This window comes from Desmodus rotundus, chromosome 5 (genome assembly GCF_022682495.2).
Source record: "Desmodus rotundus isolate HL8 chromosome 5, HLdesRot8A.1, whole genome shotgun sequence".
Lineage (NCBI taxonomy): Eukaryota > Metazoa > Chordata > Mammalia > Chiroptera > Phyllostomidae > Desmodus > Desmodus rotundus.
In genome coordinates, this window is record NC_071391.1 from 4956114 (window position 1) to 4971828 (window position 15715).

The following is a 15715-nucleotide window of genomic DNA, read 5'->3' on the forward strand; positions in this document are numbered from 1 at the left end:
ATCATGAAAATCGCTCACATTACCCCAGTTTCTGCATGGAATATGTAGTCTCTCCCAACCAGACAGTAACCCTCTCGTGACGGTACAGGGGATCGCAACTGGACTCCACTTTGATGGAAAGAACTCATGTGAGAGGCCCGGGTGTGACTCCTTGCTTTCTGTAAACTCCCAGAGTTGAAAGTAACCTAGCCACATCTTTAAAGGAAAGAAGGTACAACCACAACATCCTTTCTGTTTTCTTTTCCAGTTGTGCCACTGAGTTATAACTCCGTGTGTGTCTTTACACACTGGGCTTAAGAATCATGGCTTTTGCTTTGATATCGCACTTCTGAAACCCAGCTACCACAAAGCATCGCAAACCTCTGACAGAGGCTAGGATACAGACAGCTCGGTTAGTATCAAGTGCTGCAACACCCTTTCTCAACATCATATTCTGCAAAATAGTTACTCTGTCAAATGATAACTACAGTATTTGTGTGCACGTTGTTTTACAGGTCCCTTGAGTGATCCGCTGACCATGGCAAACACCTGTGACACCTCGGCGATCAACCACTACCAAATGGTGGTCTGGGGACAACTGGCCTCAGCCACATTTCCGAGCTCTACACCCATGCCAAGACCCCAATGTAACCCATCCACAAGAACCTGTCGGGGAGCTCGACTTCCTTTTTCTGGCTAACTCCCTCGTGCACAAGCTTTTTAACATTTAAAGATAATTATTTTTAGAGAGAGGGGAAAGGAGGGAGAAAGGGAGAGAAACATCAACTGGTAGCCCTTCGTTCGCATCCCAACCGGTGAACTTTCGATCTGTGGGCCAATGCCCCACCAGCTGAGCCACACCAGTTAGGGCCACAAGCTCTTTTTAATAAACTTTATCTGCTTGATCTTATACTGAGTTCAGTGCTCACTTCTATGACAATGAGTCTCAGGAATCTGACATTCAAGGTCTGGTGACGCTCAGAAAAATTCCGTAAGCAAGTAGTTCCTCCTGTTCTCCTGCCGGACTGAATGCCAAGCCGGGCTGGGTGCCGCACAGCCAGCATTCCCTCCGATCATTCCAACAACCTCCTTTTCATTTTCCAAGTGGGGAAACTGGGGCTCAGAGAGGCTCAGTGGCATGACCAAGGAGCACAGGGCTCTCAGGTACACACGTTTGCAAGTTGTCTGAGGGCCACTCTGGGCACCTCCTACCAGTAAGCCCATGAACGTATTACCTGTTAGTCTCTGAGCCCCTGGTTTCCTCACCTGTGAAAGAGGAAACAATTACTTATTATCGTGGAAGAAAAGTGTTTGCAAAAATCCTAGCTGTGGGCCTGGTTCACTAAGCGTTAAACCAAGAACAGGATAAAAGTGGACCAGGGAAAAGTGTAACTCACACCCACTCTCCCCACTGTGACACCTGTGCTTTTTCTGCCTCACTAGGATGGCAGGGCAAGAGCCCTCCCTGCCCACTCCTCCCAGAGGCCAGGAGAGCACATGACGATTAACAGGCGAACTTTTACCCACGTTGGGCCCTACCCCTTCCTGGTACCTTTGACTCCCACTGAGTTTTCCATCAGATGCTGCCTAGCCCAGCTGTTGACTCAACTGGCATCTGGAACACCACAGCCCATCTGGATCCCAGGAAGGGATCAACCCACACTCTCTCCCACATTACTAAGGGATTGAGACACTCCAAGGCATCTGTCTGAGGCTTGTGTGGCGAGGGAGGCTGTCCTCCAGAGTGAGGAGGAAGCTGCCAGTTTCGATCTGCACTGATAAGGAGCGTGGCAGACCTATCAGCCCTTGGGGAACAGGTGACTCCCAACCCAGCTGCTTTTCAACCCACAGAGCCCAGTCTTGAAGGCCACTGACTTTATTGACTCAAAAAACTTTATATGGACAGTGACTGTTCTGCCAAAAGAGAAGCCAAATGGCATAAAACAGACCAGAGGTGAGGGTGGGGATAGGGGAAGGGGCCAGGAATCCACTCAGAAAATCTGATAATTATGGACTTGAAACTGGGAGGGAAAGGAGAAGGGAGATGCATGCGAGAGAGCGAGAGCAAGAATTCCAAAAAAGTTGAAATGGTGAGGGGAGAGAACTCCCACAAAGACCCTGGAGGACATCGGAGGTGAGTAGACAGCAACTGTTTCCTTTGTAGAGGACAAGGGAGGAGCCCCCACTCAGCTGCAAACTCTGGAGACTCAAGGCTGGGGTCAGGGGTCGGGGGCTCCCCAGAGAGCATCACAAGAAGGCGTCGCACCACTCTCGAAGGCACCCGAAGCAGTCCCGGGACTGCTTGGCATTGGCGCCACATGTGTCCTTTAGCCATTCCCGGAAGAGGTCTTCATCTTTCTTTAGCACCAGAAACTGGCCAAGGACCACGTAGGCCTGCAACACAGGCAAAGTAAAGGACAAGCTGCTCAATTCAATGCTCTGAGACTGAAAACAAGAAGGCCACTTCTGTGCAGTTCAAAGCATATGAGCCTAGGAGGCAGGGCCGGCTCTGGCTGTCTCTTCAGACTATATATCACTGCCCACCCCCGAAAAGTAAACTCACTTCCGCACTCCCACACTGCCATGCGGTACTGCAGTCGGCCACCCCAGCCCTCCCCAGCTGCACGCAGCCATCCACACCTTGTCAAAGCCCCTTTCCTCCAGCTTCTTGCCCAGGACTTCACCAATTCCGGCCAGGCTCCCCACTGGCTTTTCCCCCATGGGCTCTGCCACGAAGTCCCGGTGCTTTTGGGATGTTGTCATGTTGATCAGAGTTAACCTGGGTATCCCAAGAAAAGGTAGGTTAGGGCTGAAAACCCGGGAGCTCCCAAAGGCCCCCTGGTCCAAATCTCTTATTATTAAGAGAAAGCTAAGCCAGCCATTCTGGTGCCCATTCGATACCCCTCATTTCACAGATAAGAAAACTGAGGTCCAAAAAATCGCCCCTACTACTCCAGAGAGAAATCTCTTCCACTCCCTGCGGAGGTGCATTTTGGTGTTGCTCTAGAGGAAAGACTATCCTGCCCTATCAGGTGGCGCACACAGGGCAGTGGGGAAATTCCCAGTCAGCAGCCAGGGCTCACCCTGAAGGTGTCACACCCTCTGTGACCTTGGGTGGCAAAAGAAGGCACTGACACAGCCTGGAACTGCTACCTGGTCTGAAAAGCAAACAAAGGGTCCCCCTGTCCCACTCGCCCCACAGGCCGCTCACAGACGCTGGCCAGAGCGTGTCCACCTGCTCCCAGCCCCGCTGGGTCCACGCTGCACCCCGCCCAGCCAGCCCGGCTAGCCCCGCCCCAGCTCCTCCACGCGCCGCTGCGCCCACGCGCCGCGTCCAGCCGCCTAGCTCTCTTCGAGGGCCCAGCCGCAGCGCTTGCGACTCCTCTCCACCCCTCCTCCGTGCACCTACACTGTTATCGAAACAAAGTCCGGCTCCGCGGCTGCACTCACCGACAGCTCAAGCTTCTGTAACGGCTCCTCCCGCCGCCCGGCTGCTCCCGCTAATACCTCAACACACTAGAACTTTCTTCCACTTCCGCTTCCGGGTCGCCTCAAGAGCCGCCTAAAAAGTTAAATTTGGTACTTCTAGCCCCTTAGAGCCATAGAGATGAGGCACTCTGGACCTCAACCGCGACCTTAGTAGGCGCTTCTTTCGGGTCCATTCGCAAGAAGCCGGAGTCCCTGGTATAGTCTCGGTTCTCGGGCAGCATTTCGGTCTCAGGGAGCAGAAACCTCGGTGGAGAAAACGTCATTTCCTCACTGCACAGCGTCCGGAACTCAAGGGCCTGGCCTTGGCCGGCCTGGCAGTGGGAAGAGTTAAAGGGAAGGACAAGCCGGAAGAAGTGTGGCCGGAGGCTTACCGCAGAGCGCCGGAAGTACGGCACGCGGAAGGGTTTGACTTAGGCCGACCTGTGTTGCCCTCGTTTCAGTCTAGCTTTTAGGAGTGGGGCAGGAACCGAGACCCGAGTCCAAGCCGACTCCACCGTTGTGATAGCCGGCAAGTTCCTCTTCTGAGCTTTCGTTAGCTTGGCTGTGAAGTGAGTCGTGAGCCAGCCACTCCGGGGTCGTTCAGGCAGCGCCCGCGGGAGAAGGGGGTCAGAAAGTAAGTGTGGGTCTTTCTCAAAGCGCTTTTCCTCCGGGATAGAGAAGGGAGGAAAGCCGGGGACGGCAGCTAGCTGTAGCACTTTGGAGCCTATTCTGAAAACCACCAGTCTTGGTGGTGCGAGTCCTTGTTATCGGAGAACCCAAGTCAGAAATATAGCAGATGCCCTAAACCAAGCTGGCTCACCTCGCCCTTTGCTGAACTCGCTCCTGGCTCGGACCGTTGCGGTGGTCTCCTAACTGCTCTCTGCCTGGAGTGTGTTGAGAGATTGCGTATCTGTTGTGTAGCTCTGTTACCCTGGGACGCACAACTATGTTGAGGAAGATACAGCTTGTCTTTTCCTTCCTGATCGATTACCAGAGTGATTTATTTCGTTTTTGTGATTACGCTAGTACTTAAAACAACGTGTTATTTCTGCGTGTCATACGCAGTGCTAAGTGCTTTGCTTACATTACCCCACTCTAATAGCAATGTTCTGAGTTAGCTGTTCTTTTTTTCAGAGGCCTAGAGGAGTTGAATAGTAAGGATTGTCCACGTGACAAATCTGGAGAGAACTTTTATGAGTTTATTTGAGCCGATCTGACAACAGGGAGCTAGATCTTGAGTGCTCTTGGAATTTACAGTTTTGCAGTTTCTTTTATGCACTTGAAAATGAGGGAGCTAAGGAGATCACATGAGGGTGGGAGAAAGCTAGGTAGGGATTGGATTACAGGATAATTAACAAGATTATATGTTCCTTGAGCATGGTCATGCTTTCCAGGGGTGTTACTTGGCTGCCTTAAAAACCTTTCACTGCCCTGACCGGTGTGGCTCAGTTGGTTGGGCATCATCCCTCAGAGCAAAGGTCACTGATTGAATTCCTGGTCAGGGCACATGCCCAGGTTGGGGATTCAGTCCCCAATCAGGGCATTTATGGGACACAACCAATTGATGTTTCCCTTTCATGTCGATATTTCTCTCCTTCTCTTTCTCCCTCCCTTCCCCTTTCTCTAAAAATAAATAAATAAATAAGTGAAATCTTAAAAAAACAAAACAGCTTTCACTGAAGAAGTTACAGGCCTGAGGCACAACCGCCCACCATGACCTGCCCACTTAGGAACACCCTGGGAGGTCACTTTCCATAGAACCCTCTTTTTTTGTCCACAGGAAATAGTCAAGGTAGGATTTCAGTGCAAGCAATTAGATTCCAGAGCCCACATTCTTAACCAGGACACTGTGTCACTCACTCCTCAGTAAAAAGTCCCCGTCTTCAAAACAGTTCTGGGTTCTCACCCTGCCATCCAAAAAATTCGGGAGAAGTTGACGACCTCTGTTTCCCTCACCACCCTGGGATAGGACCCAGCATGTCTCAGGCCACCAAAAGGAAGCATGTGGTGAAGGAGGTGCTGGGGGAGCACATGGTGCCCTCTGGCCAGCAGCAGATTGTGAGGGTGAGTAGCATTGGGCACAAGCTCCTGCTGGGCCCCTAGGGTGGGGGGAGGGCATGGTGCAGCTCACCGAGTTTCTGAGCTGGCTGATGAGGCCCACTGGCTCTTGGTCTGGACCAGGTCCTCAGAACCCCAGGGAACAATCTTCATGAAGTGGAGACAGCCCAGGGGCAGCGCTTCCTGGTCAGCATGCCCTCCAAGTACCGCAAGAACATCTGGATCAAGAGAGGTGAGAGAGGCAGCCCTCTAAGAGGTAGACCCATTCCCTGGGACCTTGGCTTCTGCCTCTGCCACTGCGAGCTGGATTGACTGTGCTTTTTCTCTGCCTGCAGGAGACTTTCTCATTGTTGACCCTATTGAAGAGGGAGAAAAGGTGAAGGCTGAGATCTCCTTTGTGCTCTGCAAAGACCATGTGCGCTCTCTGCAGAAGGAAGGGCTCTGGTAGGTGGTCCCCTTGGTCATTGGTTGGCTGATTTCTGGGGGCACTGACTTCCTAGCTGTGAAATTGGGGGAGGAAGATCATGGCATCACAGGCAGCTGGAAACAGTTTTTATGCTGAGAACTTTCTCTGTTCTCTCTGACCCTGGCTCTTCTCTTGATACAGGCCTGAGGCCTTCTCTGAAGTGGCTGAGAGACACAACAACAACAGGAACAGGTTAGGATCAAGCTGTGGGGTAGGGAAGACAGCAAATAGGGCATCGGGCTTTAGTGCCTAGAGGGGGAAATAGAGCCTTCCTTTCTCCCTGGCAAGAGCTCCTAAATGTGTGTTAATACGTGTGGCTTGAAAGTTAGATGCTGTGGGTTAAAATCCAGACTTTCCCACTTGTAAATGGGGGACTTTAACCAGGTTACTTAATCTCTTACGCCTGGGTTTCCTTACCTATAAAATGGGAGCCTCGGCTTCCGGCCAAGATGGAGGCATAGGTAGACACACTGTGCCTCCTCGCACAACCAAAAGAAGGACAACAACAGTTTAAAAACAAAAAACAACCAGAACTGATAGAAAATCGAACTGTATGGAAGTCTGACGACCAAGGAGATAAAGAAGAAACATTCATCCAGACCGTTAGGAGGGGTGGAGACAGGCAGCCCAGTGGAGAGGACTCGCGGCAAGGCAGTAGCTGGCAGACCGCGAGGTGGCAGATTGTGGAAGTGGGCAGGGCAGGCTGCAGCTAGCAGATCCCACAAGGTGGTGGCTGGCAGACCCTGTGGCCCCACATTCGCGCATAGATAAACTGGGAGGAACTGCGGGGGAGCAAAACAGACCGAGCAACCCAGGGTGGTGAGGGAAACAGAGGTCAGGGAAATAAAGCCTCAAACCTCTGATAGAGAACACCTGTGGGGGTTGAGGTGGCAGCAGGAGAAACTCCCAGCCTCACAGGAGAGTTCGATGGAGAGACCCACAGGGGCCTAGAGCGTGCACAGGCTCACCCACTTGGGAATCAGCGCTAGAGGGGCCCAATTTGATTGTGGGTAGCGGAGGGAGTGACTGAAAGCCAGCAGAGAGTGGAGTAAGCGCCATTGCTCCCTCTTGGCCCCTCCCCCACTTATAGCGTCACAGCCCAGCGACCAGCGTTACCCTGCCGTGGTGAACACCTAAGGCTCCGCCCCTTTACGAAACAGGCATGCCAAGACAAAAAAAAAAATGGCCAAAATGAAAGAACAGATCAAAGCTCCAGAAAAAATACAACTAAGCAACGAAGAGATAGCCAACCTATCGGATGCACAGTTCAAAATGCTGGTGATCAGGAAGCTCACAGAATTGGTTGAATTTGGTCGCAAATTAGATGAAAAATGAAGGCTATGCTAAAAGAAACAAAGGAAAATGTACAGAGAACGAATAGTGATGGGAAGGAAACTGGGACTCAAATCAACAGTGTGGACCAGAAGGAAGGAAGGAAGAAATCCAACCAGAAAAGAATGAAGAAACAAGAATTCAAAAAAATGAGAGTCTTAGGAACCTCCAGGACATCTTTAAATGTTCCAACATCCGAATTATAGGGGTGCCAGAAGGAGAAGAGGAAAAACAAAAAATTGAAAACTTATTTGAACAAATAATGAAGGAGAACTTCCCTAATCTGGCAAAGGAAATAGACTTCCAGGAAGTCCAGGAAGCTCAGAGAGTCCTAAAGAAGTTGGACCCAAGAAGGAACACACCAAGGCACATCACAATTACATTAGCCAAGATGAAGCAACAGAAGGAGAGAATCTTAGAAGCAGCAAGAGAAAAGGACACAGTTACCTACAAAGGAGTTCCCATAAGACTGTCAGCTGATTTCTCAAAAGAGACCTTACAGGCAAGAAGGGGCTGGAAAGAAGTATTCCAAGTCATGAAAGGCAAGGACCTACATCCAAGATTACTGTATCCAGCAAAGCTATCATTTAGAATGGAAGGGCAGATAAAGTGCTTCTCAGATAAGGTCAAGTTAAAGGAGTTCATCATCACCAAGCTCTTATATGAAATGTTAAAGGGATTTATCTAAGAAAAAGAAGATAAAAAATATGAACATTAAAAATGACAGCAAACTCACAGTTATTAACAACCACACCTAAAACAAAAGCAAATTAAGCAAACAACTAGAACAGGAACAGAACCACAGAAATGGATATCACATGGAGGGTTATCAACAGGGGAGTGGGAAGGGGAGAGTGGGGGGAAAGATACAAGGAATAAGTAGCATAAATGGTAGGTAGAAAATAGACAGGAGTAGGGTAAGAATAGTATAGGAAATGTAGAAGCCAAAGAACTTAAGTGTATGACCCATGGACATGAACTATAGCGGGGGAAGGTGGGAGGGAGGGGGCAGGCGGGATGGAGTGGAGTGAAGGTGGGGAAATGAGAGAACCTAGCATAATCAATAAATACATTTAAAAAAAATTTTTTAAATGGGAGCCTCGCGAGGATTAAAGAAGCTTGTAAAATTGCTTATTATAATATCTGGTACGCAGTGTGGGTCCGTTGCGTGTTGGTAGTAGAGCCATTATTAAAAGCATTGACTAGTAAGCTTTTGAGGTGGTGGGTTGGATGGTCTTTAGCCTGTTTTCTTTGGCTGAGTTTTTCTGCTTTTTGCTGTAACTCTGCCTCTGTCTGACTCACTGAGCCCTGACTGCTTGGCCCTAGGGTCCTCCTTTTTGCGAGGCATCTTGATTACAGAAATGGCTTTCCCAGAAGGCATCGCGCTAACTCTGTCTTTCCCCCCCACCCGCCGTGAAGACAGGCCCAGCCAGAACTCCCTGCTGAGCCACAGTCGTCAGGAGATGAGTCCAGCTCCGAAGACGATGCTGACCTCTTCGTTAACACCAACCGCAGGCAGTGTCACGAGAGCGAGGAGGAGAGCGAGGAGGAGGAGGCAGCCTGAGACCCCAGGATCCACTTCTCCTCTTGCTCAGAGACTAGTCCTTGGCTCCTCTGAGCTTGGACATTCCAGGGTGCTCTGCAGATCTTCCCCCCCTCCCCCGGATGGGGACAAGGCAGGACCCCTCTCTGAACTGGCCTTCTGACCTAGGAGAATTAAACCCCTGGTGGGTGGCGACGTGTGCTGGTGTCTGAGTGGCTCTCTGGAGGGTGGAGGGGCCTGTGGTGAAGTTAAAAATTTCTTGAGGTTGAGGGGGAGGCCTCATGGGCAGGTGGGCTGAGTGGGCAGGAAGTGGGGAATGGCTGGGGTCTTTTCTAGGTTCTCTCATTGGGCACCTAGTAAGGGGCGGGTACTTAGTAAGTGTCAGACCTTATGCTGTCCCTCCTTGCATGTATTTCATAACTGGGGACAGTCCCACTTTCTTGCCTGCTTGTAACCCTCACTGATTCAGGATCACAGCCATAGGGCCTGGTCCCTGTTACCTCTCAGAAACACTCAGGATGAACTCCATAGTGCCTCGCAAGCTGCTGCCCCTGCCTTTCTATAGTCACCTGCAGCTGCCGGAGTGCCCACCTCCGTGCGGCCGCGTACGCCCCCGGCTGCTGGGCCCTGTGGCAGCTCGGACCATCGCTGCTCAGCCCTCTTGTGAGCCACATCATCTCACTTGTGCGTGGTTTTGTTTTTTAACTTCTGGCTATACACTCTTCCTCCTCATTGCTGGCATTGACCTTTTCTTTTAAGATTTTTATTTATTTTTAGAGAGAGGGGGAGGGAGGGTGAAAGAGAGAGAGGGAAAAAAACAGCAATGTGAGAGGGAAACATCTACCGAACCCGCAACCCAGGCATGTGCCCTGACCGGGATTGAAACAGCGACCTTTCACTTTGTGGAAGGTCACCCATCCAACTGAGCCACATGGGTCAGAGCTGGTGTTGGCCTTCTCATCACTGCTGGGACTTCGGAGAGCTTGTCTCCTGGCGTAGAGTCTTTTCCTTCTGTTAGTCTTCATTTCCTACATCCTGTGGAAGGGCCTGTCCAGCACTGTGTTCCTCCAGCCCCCTGGTGTCCTATCACTGATGCTCTTGTCTTCCGTTCTGCGCCTGCTGCCCACACCTCTAATTCCTGGACCCCTAACATCAATAGAAACCACAGCACCTTTTAAATTAAGGTACCTGTGCAATCACCATCTCCTGGCTTTCTTGTTCACTTGCTCAACTCCCGCCTCTGCAAAAATTTTTATCTTCCTCCTCCAGCCCCACCACATTCTCACCATTATTCTCCTACCTTCAGTTTCCTCCTTGTGCAACCGGATTCCATGGCCCACACCCTCCACTCCCTTGGATTCATCTGTTCGAACCTAACCCCAGCCAACCCAGTCATTCGTCTCTGGGCCTGTAACTGCTAAGAGAAAACTGCCAACTCGGCTCATTAGTTTTATCTTAAATTCACCATCACAAACTTCAAATGGACCCTCAGCCCTGCCTAGCAGATCTACTCTGGGGTGTATATCAAAACTTCTTACCTTGTCTATGCATTCCCCCTTCCTCTGCTAGTCACCACAGCTTACACTTTGCTAAGAAGCGGTAGCCAGCCCTGGCCAGTGTGGCTCCACTGGTTGAAGCGTCATCATGTAAACTGAGGTTGTGGGTTTGGTTCCTGATTGGGGCACATGCCTAGGTTGTGGGTTCAGTCCACTGTTGGGGCATGTACGAGGGGCAACCAGTTGACATTCCTCTCACATCGCTGTTTCTCTCCTTCTCTAGGATCAATAAGCATGTCCTCAGGTGAGGATTAAAAAAAAAAAAGAAGTAGAAATAGCCGTTGGTGAGAACTCTCACCTCCCCCTTACCAACCTACAGACGTGCCACGGATCTTCCTGTCTTTTACTTCCTGTTGTAATCCAGTGGGACATCCGCCTTTGCTGATTTATCTGCTCCTCATTACCATTCTCTTACGTTTGCTTGGTATAGCCTTAAGTGTATACATACACGTGTATACTTGCGTGTATGTGTGTGTACGTGTTGAAAAATGTGTACATGAACACGAAAAAAACATGAGGAAGAGGTATATATGTGTGTGTCTGTTTTTTAACTTGTTTGTGTTTATTTTTTATGGGAAATAACTTTTCGTAAAGGGATGGCCACGTGTCCCTATACCATCTATTGAATGGGTCATTCTTTCCTCACCAATTTAAATACCCTTTTAAAATAAACTACATTCCTGCATATATATATATATATATATATGTGGGTCTCTCTGAAATTTCTAATCTGTTGTGTCGATCTGTTGCACATAAGCACGTTTTGTAGCGTGATTGACACAGCTCCCTCATCCCTGCCCTACCGTTCCCTGGAAAATTTCCTATCTTCTTTATGTAAGAACTTTAGAGAGTGGGCTTGTAGATTTTCATTTAAAAGTCCTATTGAGTTTTTCATTGGCATGGATTTAAATCTTATAGTTTGATTTGGAGAGAAGTGCTATCTTAACACTTTTGAATCTTTTTTAAAAATTTTATTTACTGATTTTTAGAGGAACACCGATTTATTTATTGATGCATTCATTGGTTGATTTTTGTATGTGCCCTAACGGGGGATTGAACCTGCAACCTTGGCATATCGGGACTGACTCTCTAACCAAATGAGATATCTGGCGAGAGTTCCTGAATCTTCTTATCCAAAAATGAGGTTATGTTTGCCCTTCTATAAAGTGTTGTCTTCATATAGGTCTCTAGTTTTCCAGTTCAGCTTAGTCTTAGGAGTCTTAGGAATTAGTTACTGTTATGAATGGGCGTTTTGAAATTACGTTTCTAACTATTGCTGGTGTATACAGAAAGCTGTCGATCTTGGTGTGCTCACCTAATTGATCTAATTGAATTTTCTAATTCTAATTCACTCTTCAGTTGATTCTCTTCTCTTTCTGATTAAAAGTCAAATCTTCTACTAGAGGTAGATTCGTCTGGTCCTTTGTGCTTGTTTCTTTTTCTTGGATTAGAGAGGCCAGGACCCCCAGCATAATGTTGAATGGCACCCTTATCTGCTCCTCTGTCGGCAGGAGTGGTTCTCATGTTTCACGAAGAAATCTGAGTCTGTAGGTTTCTGGTAGATAACCTTCCTTAGACTGAAGGTGTCTCCTGCTGGTCTGGCTCGTGGTGGGGTTTCTCCTTTAGTCAACACACCGTGATGGATTTTGACATCCATTGAAACGATCAGAAGATTTTGTTTATTGTACTGGTTTTCATGGGTAGGTTTCCTAGTGTGGGACCGTTTTCACATTCCACTGTAAACCCTGCTTAGCTTTATAATATTTATTTAGTTGGGGGATTTATAGCTTTCTCTGGGCCAGTTTCACTTTTTGTTTCAATGATCTGATCTCCCTGCCGCATTTTGATAACAGAATTATGCTAGTGTGTGGAATGGGTTTAGAAACACGCCCCTCTCATGGTACCGTTCTCCCTTTGCAAGTGGGTAACCTGTGAGTAGGCTAAAATCTCCCTGATGCAGCTCTATGCATACTTGTATCTCATTTTCTAAAGTTGTGTTAAATACACATAAAATTTACTGTTTTAACCATTTTAAAAAGTACATCTTTTTTTTCCAGCTTGAATTTCTAGGAGGGAATGATTTGTTTCTTTAAAGTTTGGTAAAATGTATTTATAAAAACATCTGTGTTTGATGCCTTTATTTATGAGTGGATCTTTGCCTTTTGATTTTTTCTGGCTCAAGTTTTCCCTTTTTGAGTCAATGTTGATCCCTTTTTTTTGTGAATCATATATTTGATGTATGTTTAAGCTTTGGGGGCAAAAAGTCATGCACAGTAGTTTGTACGGAGGGCTTTTGTAAGTTACTTATAAGTGACAAAATCTAATTTGAATCAGCAGAAGCAAAAGAGCTCGTTGACCGGAGGTGTAAGAGCAGAGCCTTAGGCAGAGCTGACCAGGCCTGGCAGGACCCCACCCGGGCCCCCCCTCGGTTGTTTCTCGGGCTCTCTGCTCCTCTCAGCTGGTGACCCCTCCCTCCCTACAAGTGTTTTCCTCAGGAAACTCCTGTCTCCTCTCAGCCCTTACAAAGGGCTCCTTCTTCAGGGTTCAGGTATCTCTAGAAGGCCCGCTGGCTTTTCTTAGTCACTTGCCCTCCCCTGATTAGTCACTGTGTCCAGCGCTGAGGAGGGAGGTGGGGGTTGGGGGGAGACGAGATGAGCCACGCCTGGTCCACATGACCTGGTTTTTGTACCAGAAAAAGGGACACGGAGAGAGAGCAAAGAAAACCAGCACGGATCTGTCCTGGTTTCTGTATATTTTCTTTGGCTAGCTTTGCAAAATACCTGTCTACTTTGTTAGTCTTTTCCTGTTTCTTTGGGTTTATTTTCTCATTTTTAGCTTCCAAGTTGTGTGTTTTACTGATTAAATTTCAGTCTTGCTGTTCCTCATACTTAGGGCTGTGAGTTTCCCTCTGAGCACTCCTTTGAGTGGGGGTTTTGGCACTGTGTCTGCAAGCTAGGCCTTGCATTTTCCTCCAGCTCACAGCAATCCTGCTACTCCCCGAATAGACTCTCCTCCCTGAGACCTTTTCATCTCCACGTCTCCATCTCTTATCAGCCATTTAGCCCCTGGGGGATTGAGTCTCAGCATCCTGGGGAGGTGGAGTCCCTGTATTCTGCGTGCTTCTCCCCTTCGTCATTCTCTGCAGCCGATTTCCACCTCTGTTTCCCAGCTCAGTGGTGGACTCCCCCTGCGTCAATAGATCTCCCAGAAGGAGCTGAGTGCCCTAGACACCCTTTCCCCTCCTGGCTGCCATGGACAGTCCTGGTGACTGGCTGCCTGACAGTACGGATCCCTGCTGCAGTCAGGCTTGAGGTCTGTGGCCCTTCAGACTCTGCACCTCTGTCCCTTTAGGACCAGCCGTCTCAGCCAGGCCGTTGCCCCTAGGGCTTCCCCAGTCAGCCCAGCTCACTTTCTTCCCTAGTCACTCAGCCACCCAGACACAAGGTGAGGCAAAAATAGGCTTACAGTTGGGAGTATGTGAAACACAGAGTTTGTTCTTGTATTACTGTGTATTATTATTGCATTATCTTCTGTACAAACAATGGAAACCTGTTGTTGTCCCGCCCCGTATGTATGCCGAGGAGCACACTTGGCCATCCGAGCTAGCCGCGTGCTTTTTCTCCTTCAGTCTGTGCACGTGGCGAGATCGCTTGACAGTTTCTCAGGTTAAAACATTCTTGCAGCCCTGGAATAAGAGAGTCATGACGTACTTCTCAGTGTATTGCCGGAGTTGGGTTTTGATATTTGGGCATCCAGGTTCATGGGTGTGATGGCTTGAGCACCCCCTTTCCTGAACAGCCCTTGTCTGGTTTCTCTGTCAGGGTGACAGCCGCCTCCTAAAATGACTTGGGGAGCATTCTCTAGTCTTTATTTGCATTCCACGTGCTTGTAGAAGATTGGAATTTTGCACTTCAAACACTTCTGGGAATACTTACTATAAAACCAACTGTGCTTGGCATTGGGGAGTGGTGGGTGGGTTTTGAACTCTAGGTTGTTACTAGTAATGGATCGCTCAGGTTTCTGTTCTGGAATCGGTTATACTTCAAGGAAAAATATTTTCATATTTCTTCATTTTTTTATCTATGGGTTTAAATTTGTTGGCACAAAATTGTTTGTAGACTTGCCTTAAGTTTGTAGCCTTGACTGTGTCCAAAATTATATCTTACTTATATCTAATATTATTCACTTGCGATTCCTCTCCTTTTTACCTTGTCAGCCTTGGCAGACGTTTATTTATTAGTCTCTTCCAAATGCCAGCTTTTTGTTGTCGTGCCTCTTCATTGTTAGCTTCCTTCCATTTACCTGATTCCTGCTCTTGTCCCGTCCCCCTGTACTCTTATACTCCCTTTGGGTTTATTCTGTGGTTTTCTAACCTTTTTGGTTGGGTACTTAGCTCATTAATGTTCAGCTTTACCTCCTCACCCACCCGAAACTATAAAGGGAATTTTCAAACCTAAAGAATTGTAAAATAAATACCTGTAATACCCTTCATCGGGGTAGAATATTTAATTGTTACATCTCTTTAGCCCCTTTTTAATTTAGAACAGGAGATGCCTTAATGTTTTTTTATTATTTATAAAATGGATTTGTGGCAAGTTCCCTCCAGTTACCTTATAAAAATGTCCTACATTTGGGTTCGTGTCGTCGTCTTTGTACGTTCAGATTTGGGTTAAACAGGTGTAGCCGACATAGCCTAGAGCTGATCACGAGGCACATGGTACGGGTGTCAAGCTTACTCTGACGCTCGGTTAAAGGGGTCGTTACCCCAATCACGCCCCTCTCACGGCACCATTCTCCCTTTGCAAGTAGGTAACCTGTGAGTAGGCTAAAATCTCCCTGATGCAGCTCTATACATATTTATATCTCATTTTCTAAAGTTCTGTAAAATACACATAAAATTTACTGTTTCAACCATTTTAAAAAGTACAGTTTAGTAGAGTTAAGTATATCTACGTTATTGTGCAACCAATCTCCGGAATGTTTTCATACCCATTAAAAACTCGCCATCTGCCCCTGCCCCTGCCCCTGCCCCTGCCCCTGCCCCTGCCCCTGCCCCTGCCCCTGCCGCAGGCCCTGCCAGCCACCCCTCTGCTTCATGTTTCTGCGAGTTTGGACAGCTCTGGATAAGTGGAATCACACGGTGTTTGTCCTTTTGTGTCTGGGCTTATGTCACTGAGTCCTCAAAGGTTCATTCGCAGTGTAACGTGTGTCAGAAGTTCCTTCTTTTTTAAAAAAAGATTTTATTTATTTATTTTTAGAGATGGGGGAAGAGAAGGAGGAAGAAGAAGAGAAACATCCGTGTGTGGTTGCCTC

General features: G+C 48.2%; 2 protein-coding genes and 1 non-coding gene across 9 annotated transcripts; 1 reads left to right on the forward strand and 2 right to left on the reverse strand.

Annotated features, from left to right (window-relative positions):
* Window positions 1-245: 245 nt before the first annotated feature.
* LOC112317493 (small Cajal body-specific RNA 1) lies at window positions 246-408 on the reverse strand. Its single transcript, XR_002976123.2, has one exon. It is a non-coding gene; the product is annotated as a small Cajal body-specific RNA 1 (non-coding RNA).
* A 1633-nt stretch (window positions 409-2041) lies between these two features.
* On the reverse strand, window positions 2042-3579 carry BANF1 (barrier to autointegration nuclear assembly factor 1). Of its 2 annotated transcripts, none has more exons than XM_024574169.4 (3): window positions 3430-3579; window positions 2620-2758; window positions 2042-2373 (listed from the first exon to the last, which is right to left on the reverse strand). In XM_024574169.4, exons 2-3 carry the CDS (start codon window positions 2740-2742, stop codon window positions 2227-2229), a joined length of 270 nt encoding a protein of 89 aa, XP_024429937.2. In that variant the 5' UTR covers window positions 2743-2758; window positions 3430-3579; the 3' UTR covers window positions 2042-2226. The 2 variants fall into 2 exon arrangements, with proteins under 2 accessions (XP_024429937.2, XP_053780163.1); XM_053924188.2 differs by having other exon boundaries at window positions 3389-3504.
* A 265-nt stretch (window positions 3580-3844) lies between these two features.
* EIF1AD (eukaryotic translation initiation factor 1A domain containing) lies at window positions 3845-10929 on the forward strand. 6 transcript variants are annotated; one of them, XM_053924187.2, is made up of 6 exons: window positions 3845-4081; window positions 5228-5511; window positions 5629-5737; window positions 5841-5949; window positions 6113-6163; window positions 8723-10929. In XM_053924187.2, the coding sequence occupies exons 2-6, from the start codon at window positions 5425-5427 to the stop codon at window positions 8865-8867; spliced, it is 501 nt and encodes a 166-aa protein (XP_053780162.1). In that variant the 5' UTR covers window positions 3845-4081; window positions 5228-5424; the 3' UTR covers window positions 8868-10929. The 6 variants fall into 6 exon arrangements, with proteins under 6 accessions (XP_053780162.1, XP_024429900.1, XP_024429899.1 ...); XM_024574132.4 differs by having other exon boundaries at window positions 5315-5511; XM_024574131.4 differs by having other exon boundaries at window positions 5340-5511.
* Window positions 10930-15715: the final 4786 nt, after the last annotated feature.